This window comes from Octopus bimaculoides, chromosome 12, assembly GCF_046866305.1.
Source record: "Octopus bimaculoides isolate indiv1 chromosome 12, ASM4686630v1, whole genome shotgun sequence".
Taxonomy (NCBI): Eukaryota; Metazoa; Mollusca; class Cephalopoda; order Octopoda; family Octopodidae; genus Octopus; species Octopus bimaculoides.
Genome location: NC_142939.1, coordinates 62,256,622 through 62,268,163, shown reverse-complemented (window position 1 = coordinate 62,268,163; position 11,542 = coordinate 62,256,622). Strand labels below are relative to the sequence as shown.

Sequence of the window (11,542 nt, the reverse complement as noted above, 5' to 3'; positions counted from 1 at the left end):
AGTTTTTGAAATGAACGCATGGCCTTTAAAATACTGCCTAAAACCAAAGGTTTTAAACTTTTTCTAGCTGAGACTAGCCTTTTAAAAAAAGTATCCCATTTCATCTTTTTCAAAAAAGAAAAAAAGAAGAGACATCTAATTATTTTAATTAAACAGAAAGTTTATTTTGCTCAGACATTTAATTCCATCCAGCATGTGCTTTTTCCCAGATATTTTTGTCAACCAGTGTCCACTGATGCTAAATTTTTATGGTGAACACTTTAATAATGAAATTATATTGAACCTTGATGTATCCTCAATCATGTTTTGCTCACAAAAAACAAACAAAATATCCTGTTCATATTTTAATGTCAATAAAGTTTTTTTCTTTTTTTTTTTTTGAAAATGCAGTTAAACTATAAATATTCTACATGTTTTAAATTATTTATTTGTAACAAAAGTCAGAATATTTCTAAATACCAAGCTAACCACCTATCCCCATAGTGTCCTCTTGTGACCTCATAATGCTCACAAGGGGTGCTAATGTTCAAGTTAAAGACTTTCTAGGGGCAATCCCATGGTCATTTGTGAGTGAAGGGTGTTTTTATATATAACATATGTAAATAGATAAATAATTAAATATCTGTGTGTATCTCTCTGTCTGCGTTTATCCCCATCCTCACTGCTCTGCATCTGGAATCTGCTTGCCTCCTCATAACTTAACAGTTCGATGAAAGACACCAATAAAGTAAGTACCAGACTTTTCAAAAGTAGGTACTGAGGTTGATCTGTTCAACTAAGACCGTTTGAGACAGTGCCCCAGTATGGCCACGGTCCAATGACTGAAACAGGTAAAAGATAAAATGTACTTTCTTTCTTTCTTAATTATTCTTTGAAGCATGGTGTTTTTCTCCCTCTTCTTATCTAAGTGATTGCAAAGTTCTTGTTTCAAATCCATATAAAAGCAATAATCTCAAGTTCCTTGTGCAAGATTTTTTTTCTTCTGCTCCGATCCAACATTATTAAAAAAAAGGAAAAAGACAAAAAAAAGAAAAATGGAAATCAAGTTAAATCAATTATTAAAAACCTATTCATTTCAATGCTGTGACTTATTGAATGTTTCATAGCAGTTAATAATTGAATGGTATTCTTATCCAAATGCAGATGGTGTATGATGAATTCTTTCCATTCGGGTAGACAACATGGTAGTTTGCCAATTTTTAGATCAGTAGGAATAAGAACTGTTTCATATACCCAGGTGTATGCACTTAAGCATCTTCGTTTTTTTGCTCTTTGGTTATGTTTTGTTATTCTCAATAACTAGGGAATTGTTCATTTCTGCTGGGTTGGTGGTTTATGTCATTTAACTGTTTAACATTTCTACTTGAAATCTGGAGAGAGATGATATTTATACATACACAAATACATATATTCACTCATACATATGTATGTGTGCATGTATGTATGTGTGTGTATATATATATATATATATATATATAAATACACACACACATATGTAAGTATATGTATATGTATGTATAGGCATACACCTATGTATGTGATACATAGGTGTATGTTTGTATGTATATTAGTATTTATAACATATGTGCATGTACATATCTACAGACATATTATGTTTCATGATCCCCAACATTATAAACATTCACTTGTTAGTGCATAGTGTTTTATGAATTTAAAAATGCTTCATATTTGCGTGCTTTTCAGATCTATAGTTTAAGAGATTGTGGCTAAGTCAGAGCCATTCTCCTTTGTATTGAATTTTGTTTTTGAGATTGCAACACAATGTTAAAGAAAGCTGATTCAACCTAAACAGATACATATTCTTATCCATCCGTCCATCTGCCCATCTATCCATCCATCATTCATCCATATAGCCATTTGCTTCTCTGCCTGTCTATCTGACCAGCCATCATTCTGTCTATCCATCTATCAGACTACCCTCCATACAAGCATGTCTGTCCATCTATCCAAGCACTCACCCAGTCATCCACTCAACTATATACGAGGGGGTGGTGAAAAGTTTCTGCTTTGGGTAAAAGAAAATACAGGAGGATTAGTTAATTATGATTTTATTCAATATATTCCTCTCTGAGCCCAGTAAAAGAACTTGGAAGGTTGGGCCTTCAACCAGGCTTTTCATGATACCCTTAAAGCCAGGAACTTTTCAGCATCCTCTTGAATATATATATAGAATAATTTAATTAGGATAAGATGAATTTGAAGTCTTACAGCCATTTCTGGGATAATCCAAGTGGTAAGTTATATATATTGTAGCGACCATGGATGGATATGTTATGCATGTTGATTTTGTTTATATTTGGACCTATGGAAGAATTTAAAGGTATGATAGAACCTATGACAACATGTGAGAAAAGCTTTGTGTTATTTATTTAGTAATTGCAGTGAATTATGCATTAATATTTGGAAGGCTTCTTTTAAGCATAGTCCACTAGTGGATTGCTGGCCTTGGTATGGGACCCTGGAATCTATTATGACCAATGATATCCTATATGGTACTTTTTTAATGTTAATTGATGATGATGATGACGACAATGATATGTATGTGTGTGTGTGTGTTGGTGTAACTCAATAAAAATTCGCTAAAGCTTTAAGTATCAAGTTAGCTCCCTTTATTCCAAGGAGAACTTGGGCTTACAATTATGTGAGAATGCTTAAATAAATTCCTAATTACTGGGATTATTATAATTGACTTAAAAGATGTATCTCGAAATATACAATTGTAGCAATATGACCACAGTCCAATGACTGAAACCAGTAAAAGATTAAAAGAACACAAATGACAGATTTACAAACAAAACCATTTTATTACTTCTCCTTTGACATACAGATGCTGTCCAATATACTGGACTGCATCTGTATCCTTTAGAAAAAAAACAAGTGATTTTGTTTTTTTATTTGTTTCTTAGCAATCCTTTTTTCCATTTCCTCCCTTTCTCTAATTTTGGCATCTTCTACAGTTTGAGGTAGTTGCTTGTTTAATGTTTCTGGTAAAAATCTGATCAATATATTCATCAGGAGACATATTACACCAAAGGTAATACCTGGTGCCCAAGGAACCAATCGACTCTGAAAAAAAAAAAAAAAAGGATAAAATTTAAATTGTTAAAAATAATACTAATTTATTTCATAACTATTCTTGCACAGGTGTGGTTGTAGGGTAAGAAGTTTGCTATGCAAACATATTTACTGTCCACAATTCCATGTTTGAATTCTGAGTCACATTCCTTCTTTAAAGACAAACTATTTTTATAACAACAGCTAGAATAGACACAATTCCTGACACAATGCCACCCACGTTACACTTTTGAAAATCCAATGTGAAAGAAGTAAACAGTATTCCTATATTTTAAAATATAATTAAATTCTAATATATTCTTTGTGCGTTTTCAACTTTATTTCTTCTATTCCCCCACCTGTTTGGATTAATAGTGATTTTTCTATACAGATGTGTGTATGGATATTTTGGGTCATTGACTGATGAGGAAAACTCAGATGTGAATATTCTGTGTATTGTATCTTTGTCTAAATTTCCCATCTGTTAGATTATCCACCCGTTATTCTTAGGAACCTATATGGATAATATATTTTGACTTTCAAATTAGTTTCAACTGCCACTTTTGAATTTGTCTTTGTAGTGTATGGTTATTTCGCATCACAACAATATTGAATATATTTCGACTCATTCTTTAAGAAAACCTTCAACTATTTTACATATTATTTTCAAGCTTAAGCTTTGCCAAGGTTCATTTTTATTGTTTTTATTATTTTATTATTTTATCTTATTGTATTTTTCAAACCTATTTAGTTGTTACATTAAATTTATAGATAATTCCTTATATGGTGCTGCATTTTGTAAATGCCTTTTTATCCGAATTTTAAAATTATACACTCTCAGCAGCTTTTAAAAATTGTTTGTGTATATATGTTATGATCTAGATATGTCACTATATATTTATTCTTATGTATATGTGTGTATTGTGGGTATGCATATGTATCTGTACGTGTGCATATGTGTACATGTACGTGTGTGTATGTAAGTATACGTGTATGTTAATATTTATGTACATACGTACATCGATGTATATGTATACGTGTATATACTTATATTTATGTGAGCATGTATTTGCATACATATTTTTGTATATTTATATATGTAATCATGTATGTATATCTATATGCATATCTATACTTATGTGTATATATATATATATATATATATATATATATATATATATATATATATATACATCAAGCTGAGGCCATGCTGGTGCACTGCCTTTACTGCACCCAGGGATTTTTCCAGTATTGCTTTTGGTGAAGTAGTGAGTTGAAAGTTACCGCACTTCTTTGTGCCTCCTGCCATGATGTGGGTTCATCTGGAGTTGCTGATAAAAAACTGTCTAGACGTTTTTTGAAGACTTCCATGTCTAAGCCTTGCAGATCCCTGTGGTACAGCATTAAAAACTTGTTGTCCCTTGAATCCCAAGCTATTGCAAAATTGGTTTCATATCCTTGATGGAGAAGATGGGACCTATGGTACTGTGCAGTGCCATCCATTTCAGAGATTGTTGTAGATTTCGATTCCGAAATTTGGAGCTAGACCCTCCATTATTTTCCATATGTATAGCACTGTATATCACTCATGTCTCTTCTGCAGGGATTAGAGTCCCAGTTCCCTCAACCTCTCCCAGTAGCCAATGTGTTTTACTGAGTCTATTTTTTTTTTTTTTTTTTTTTTTTTTTGTGTAGTAGCATTTGATCGCTTCTAGTTTCACAGTCAGTTTTACACTCTGTGGGGACCACAGTTGGGTGCAGTAGTTGAGACGACTGAGGACAAAAGTTCTCCAAAGCAGAAACATTCTGTCTCTGTTCCTAGTCCTGAAGAACCTGAGGACCCAACCTGCCACCTGTTTGCATAGTGTTGCCATCTGTGCAATGTGCACACTGTTGCTCATGTGGATTCCCAGGTCATGCACTGACTCTAAATCTGGGATTACATTGCCTTCTGGTCTCATGTACTTCAGCTGTAGTTTGTTTGTGGACTGGTAGCAGAATGCTTGAAATTTTGTGCATTGAACTGCATATTATTCTCATCAGCCCATTTATATATTGCATTCAGATCTATAAAAGAGCTCTTTTATAGACATGTTAGTAATTTTCTTGTATTATTTTTTGTTAATTTCTTTTCACAACTTTTAAAACATCTTGGTTCCCCCTTTATATGGAAATAATCCCCCAAAAAGTTTTCCCTAGACCTTTGCTACATCACTCTTTTGCCTACTGACTTCGAAGCCCTATGATGGATGATTGTATGATTTTAATATATTAGGCCATCTGACTTCTTCTCTAGGCTATGTTTCCTTTCAAATTCCATCTTCCTTTTGTATTCATTCTGATGAAGCTACATGTTCTAGTTCAAATATCCTATGAAGATGAAGAATATTATTTTCATAATTCTTTCGTAGGGTTGGACCAATGGAAGTGTTGAGGTGAGGATGAAGGAGAGTGTATCAGGGAGGGAGAGAGTGGCGAACGTGTCTTCTACTATAGCCTCGGGATTTGGTAAACAAAAACTGAAAGAAGTCTGTCGTATATATATATATGTATATGTATGTATATATATATCATCATCATCATCATCATCGTTTAACGTCCGCTTTCCATGCTAGCATGGGTTGGACGATTTGACTGAGGACTGGTGAAACCGGATGGCAACACCAGGCTCCAGTCTGATTTGGCAGAGTTTCTACAGCTGGATGCCCTTCCTAACGCCAACCACTCAGAGTGTAGTGGGTGCTTTTACGTGTCACCCGCACGAAAACGGCCACGCTCGAAATGGTGTCTTTTATGTGCCACCCGCACAAGCCAGTCCAGGGGCACTGGCAACGATCTCGCTCGAAAATCCTACAGGAGCCAGTCAGGCGGTACTGGCAACGGCCACGCTCAAAATGGTGCATCTCATGTGCCACCCGCACAAGAACCAGTCCAGGGGCACTGGCAACGATCTTACTTGGCTTGCCGGGTCTTCTCACGCACAGCCCATTTCCAAAGGTCTCGGTCCGTAGTCATCGCCTCGGTGAGGCCCAATGTACGAAGGTCTTGCCTCACCACCTCAGCCCAGGTCTTCCTGGGCCTACCTCTTCCACGGGTTCCCTCAACTGTTAGGGTGTGGCACTTTTTCACGCAGCTATCCTCCTCCATTCTCACCACATGTCCATACCAGCGCAATCGTCTCTCTTGCACGCCACAACTGATGCTTCTAATGTTCAGCTTTTCTCTCAAGATACTTACACTCTGACGGGTATTCACATTGACATTACACATCCAACGGAGCATACTGGCTTCATTCCTTGCGAGCTTACGTATGTCCTCAGCAGTTACAGCCCATGTTTCACTGCCATGTAGCATGGTTGTTTGTACGCATGCGTCATACAGTCTGCCTTTTACTCTGAGTGAGAGTCCCTTTGTCGCCAGCAGGGGTAAGAGCTCTCTAAACTTTGCCCAGGCTATTCTTATTCTAGCAGCTACACTTTCAGTGCACCCACCCCCACTACTAACTTGGTCGCCCAGATAGCGGAAGCTATCGACTACCTCTAGTTTTTCACCCTGGAATGAGATAGAAGTTGTTTCCTGTTTGTTTGCAGTCTTTATTGCACCTGAACATCTGCCACAAACAAAAACTAACTTGCTAGTTAACCTGCCTTTGATGTTGCTGCACCTCTTATGTGTCCATAGCTTGCACCGGGTACATCTTATAGAGTTACTACCTACTCCTTTTCTACATACTGAGCAGGGCCATCTACCTGAAGGGGTTTGTGTTTTATCTACCTTCCTACTTATTAGGATTTTGGTTTTAGCTAGGTTGACTCTAAGGCCCTTCAATTCTAGACCTTGCTTCCACACCTGAAAGTTCTCCTCTAGTTCTGATAGTGACTCCGCAATTAGGGCAAGGTCATCAGCATAGAGGAGCTCCCAGGGGCAACCTGTCTTGAACTCCTCTGTGATTGCCTGGAGGACTATGGTAAATAATAGGGGGCTGAGGACGGAACCTTGGTGGACCCCTACCTCTACCCGGAATTCATTGCTGTACTCATTTCCAACCCTCACCTTACTGGCAGCATCTCTGTACATGGCTCGCACAGCTCTCACTAACCATTCTTCTATCCCAAGTTTCCTCATTGACCACCAGATAAGGGATCGGGGGACCCTGTCAAAGGCTTTCTCCATGTCAACGAAAGCCAGGTACAGAGGTTTATCCTTAGCTAGGTATTTCTCTTGCAACTGTCTCACTAGAAATAAGGCATCAGTAGTGCTTTTACCTGGCACGAACCCAAACTGCATCTCATCTAAATTGATTCGCTCCCTAATTAGTTGGGCTATGACCCTCTCTGTAACTTTCATAACCTGATCTAACAGCTTGATGCCTCTGTAATTATTTGTATCTAAAGCGTCCCCTTTACCTTTGTAGCAGTTGACTATGATGCTGCTACACCAGTCATTGGGTATGACTCCTTCGTGTATCACCTGGTTCGTAATACGGGTGACTAGGCTATAGCCAACACTGCCAGATATTTTGAGCATCTCTGCAGTGATTCCTGATGGGCCGGGGGCTTTCCCGGTCTTCATACTCTTAATTGCTTTATCTACCCTGGTACTATCAACTCGGATAGCTGGTCCCTCTATTGGGTCGACATACGGCAGGCTCTCTTTCTCCCATTCATTCTCTTTATTAAGCAATATATATATATATATATATATATATACATATATATGTATGTATGTATGTATGTATATATGCATATGTCTGTGTGTCTGTGTTTGTTCTCCCACCATTGCTTGACAACCAGTGCTGGTGTGTTTACGTCCTCATAACTTAGCGGTTTGGTAAAAGAGACTAATAGAATAAGTATTAGGCTTACAAAGAATAAGCACTGGCGTCGATTTGTTCGACTCAAGGCGGTGCTCCAGCATGGCCGTAGTCATGTGACTGAAGTAAATATAAGAATTAGAGAGTAAAAGACTATATATATATATATATATATATATATATATGTGTGTGTATGTGTATATATATATATATATATATATAATATACACACACAAACATATATATATACATACACACACACACACACACACACATATATATATATATATATATATATATAATATACACACCCACAAACATATACGTCATCATCATAATTTAACATTCGTGTTTGTTTCATGCTGGCATGGCTTGGATAGTTTGTCAGGATGTCATTGGTCCAAGGACTGCATTGTGCCCCAGTGTGTAAGACTTCAAACTGCAAGGAAAGTGGTGGGGGTGGGGGGCAATTTTATGCTAGGTATTGAGGGAGGTTAAAGAATGAGAGAAGTGGGTGGTCAAAACAGTTTCTTGTGGAGGAGCTGCAAGACTACTCACACATGTATGCGTGTTTGCATGCACACACACACACACACATGGATGGACACACAGATGGAAAGAAAGAAAGAAAGAAAGAAAATAGATGGGTAGATGGCTGAACAGACAGATGGATGGATAGAAGGAAGGAAGGAAGAAAATAGATAGATAGATACATACATACATACATACATAGACACTACCTTCTCTGTAATAGTATCAGGGAAACAGTGAACTGAACACAGTTCACCGATTCAACTGTATGGGGTGCATCATCTCATCAGATGCCAAGATCAACAAAGTCAAAGCATGTGCATTTGGCAGAATGTAGAACAGAATCAAGCACAGCAAATATTTGTTGGAAACCACAGAATTTAGTGTGTATAAAACCAGTGTACTGAATAGCCTCCTGTATTCCTCCAAGCCCTGGGTCACTTATTGTCACCACATACAGCTCCTTAAGAGCTTCTACCATTACTCCTCTCCCCTTCTCTTTCTATCTCTGTCTCATTCCTCGCTCTCTCTGACCCAACATTATCCATTAAAATTTCATTTGTGATGCCCTGACTCAACTCTAGCCTGCCATTTGCCCTTCCAAACCAAGTTTCCTATATTCCAGCTTTTTATTTTATGTTGTTTGTTTTGCCATTTTCTTTTCTTTCTTTCATCAAAAGCAGTGCAGTCAATGCCATTGAGGTACCAAAACAATGCTTTCAAATAATAGGTTAAATTCTTCTCCAACACATTTGCTCCCAGTCTGTCTCTCAAATTGATATTACATCAGCCACAGTTTACTAAACATTGCTACATTAAATATTTATCTAACAATAAGAATCCTAATTAATTGCCTGTTTAATGAATGTCAAGATTACAAAATTGGCTTTTTCAATATTTTGTAGCTCTTTTTTACATTTTCTGTTCTTTTTATTGGTTTCTGTGTGTGTGTTTTGGTGTTGGGGAATGGGGATTGTTTGATAATGAAATTTTAAGATTGGTGGAAAAACTAACTTCGTTTATCTGACAGTTTTGAAATATAAAAGGCGAAGAATGGACATCTGTTTATTAGATAACTGCACAAACACACACACACATACATGTTATATGAATAATCAGTTGCTGGAACTCAGTATCTTTAGATTTTTTTTGTAGTAAACTACTACAAAGTGTAACATCAATTGATAAATGAACGACAGAAGAATGGGAGTTATATAATCACTTTCATTAACTTACAGTTGTTTCTGCTGTGAGCAAGTGTGCACCCAGAGATGAGTGCTAGCATGACATCTTATAGTTTCATTAGAGCCATGTGAATGAAGTATCTACAGGCACAGGAATGGCTGTGTGGAAAGAAGCTTGCTTCCCAACCACATTAGTGCCAAGTTCAGTCCCACTGCATGGTATATTGGGCAAGTGTCTTCAACAAAAGCCTCAGGTCAACCAAAGCCTTGTGAGTGGATTTGGTAGACAGAAACTGAAAGAAGCATGTCATATATTTGTAAATATATATATATATATATATATATATATATATATATAATATTATATGTATTATTTTCTCTTAGTTAATAATTAACTCCGACAAAATAAATTGGTTAATAGATACCAGGGTAGCAAAGATCACAAAATGACTGTGGTGTAACTCCTCTTTATGAGGTAGAAACTCACTGTTATTTTGGTTAATTGAGTAAATATAAAAATTTAATAAATGGAGTAATGCGCATATGTTTTGAAGATTACATGTATATATTTGTGTGTCTGTGTTTGCCCCCTACCATTGCTTGACAACTGATGTAGGTGTGTTTATGTCCCCGTAGCTTTGTGGTTTGGCAAAAAAGACCAAGAGAATAAGTGCTAGGCTTATGAAGAATAAGTCCTGGGGTTGACTTGTTTGACTAAAGGCAGTACTCCAGCATGGCTACAGTCAAATGACTGAAACAAGTAAAAGAATAAAAGAACATATATATATATAAGAATTACAGCGTGATGTGCTGCTTGACTGGTCCCCCCTCTCTCTCTCTCTCTCTCTCTTTATATATATATATATATATATGATGATGATGATCTTTTCTCCCGCCATGCCTCTGTCTACCCCTCCATCCTCTCTCTCTCTCTCTCTCTCTCGTAGTTTTTCCTTAAGGTCTTCAGGTTCTGGCTATATATAAATGAGAAATCCATTCTAAATTATCTCAATCTCTTCTCCGCTGACATACTACGACGAAGTCTCCAAGATGCAGATAAGATAGAGATTTTTATTTATTTACGGCCTCAAACATCTCATACCTTCGCGCTTTAGTCTGCCCTCTTATTTATCTTGTTTCTCTCCATGAAATTCAATTGAATTCAGTTTTTGTCTTAAATTCATACTTATTCATTTTCTAAGCTTCCTAAATTCATGCTACGTATATATTCTAGTCACCTAGAATTCATTGCTCTTTTAAAAATTACGATTTATGCATTGTTGTCTCTCAAATATTTAAAATCTACAATTAAGAGCCCTATCTACTCGCTGACGGTAACCCGCCCTCCCACCCCCTCCACCGGAAGTGCATTCCTCTGTCATCCTGTCATCCTCGGCTGTCTCCCGGAACCCATCTAGTGGCCTTGGCCATCCTCTCCCCTACCTTTGGGTAGCGCATTAAGTTTGAGTAATGTTTGCAGGTTGTAGGTACTGTTTTGCTTATGAATTCTTCCAATTGCAAGTTTTCTTTTCAGGTACACGACACTGCTTTTCCCCTTCCCAGGCTACAGGCCCACACCCCCAACACCCATACTGTTAGGATTGGCACTCTCAACGTCGGCACGCTGAAAGGTAGATCTGGTGAAATTGTTGAGATGCTTGAACGGAGACGCGTAGATATGTGCTGCATCCAGGAAGTAAGATGGAGAGGAGGTTCTGCGAGGTTCCTCACAGGCAAAGAACACAGGTACAAGATTTTCTGGGCAGGGAACACTGACGGGGTCGGGGGCGTAGGAATACTTCTAGCGGAGAAATGGGTGGATAAGGTAATCGAGGGCGTTAGAGTAAGTGACAGAGTACTTAAGATCAGACTAGTGCTTCATCATAGATTAGCTACTGTCATCTCAGCCTATGCACCTCAACCGGGGCTACCAGATGGT

At 37.4% G+C, this 11,542-nt stretch overlaps 1 protein-coding gene across 5 annotated transcripts in view; it reads right to left on the bottom strand.

Annotated features, from left to right (window-relative positions):
* Window positions 1–2,800: 2,800 nt before the first annotated feature.
* The window catches only part of LOC106873227 (solute carrier family 22 member 6-A), a 31,808-nt gene continuing 23,066 nt past the window's right edge, over window positions 2,801–11,542 (bottom strand). For 3 of the 5 annotated variants that reach the window (XM_014920495.3, XM_089361177.1, XM_089361178.1), the window contains one exon: window positions 2,801–3,087. In XM_014920495.3, coding sequence (XP_014775981.2) covers window positions 2,884–3,087 — 204 coding nt within the window. In that variant the 3' untranslated portion in view covers window positions 2,801–2,883. Of the gene's footprint in view, window positions 3,088–9,655; window positions 9,897–11,542 lie in introns of all 5 variants that reach the window. The other 2 variants (XR_016243871.1, XM_089361179.1) reach the window with 2 other exon arrangements.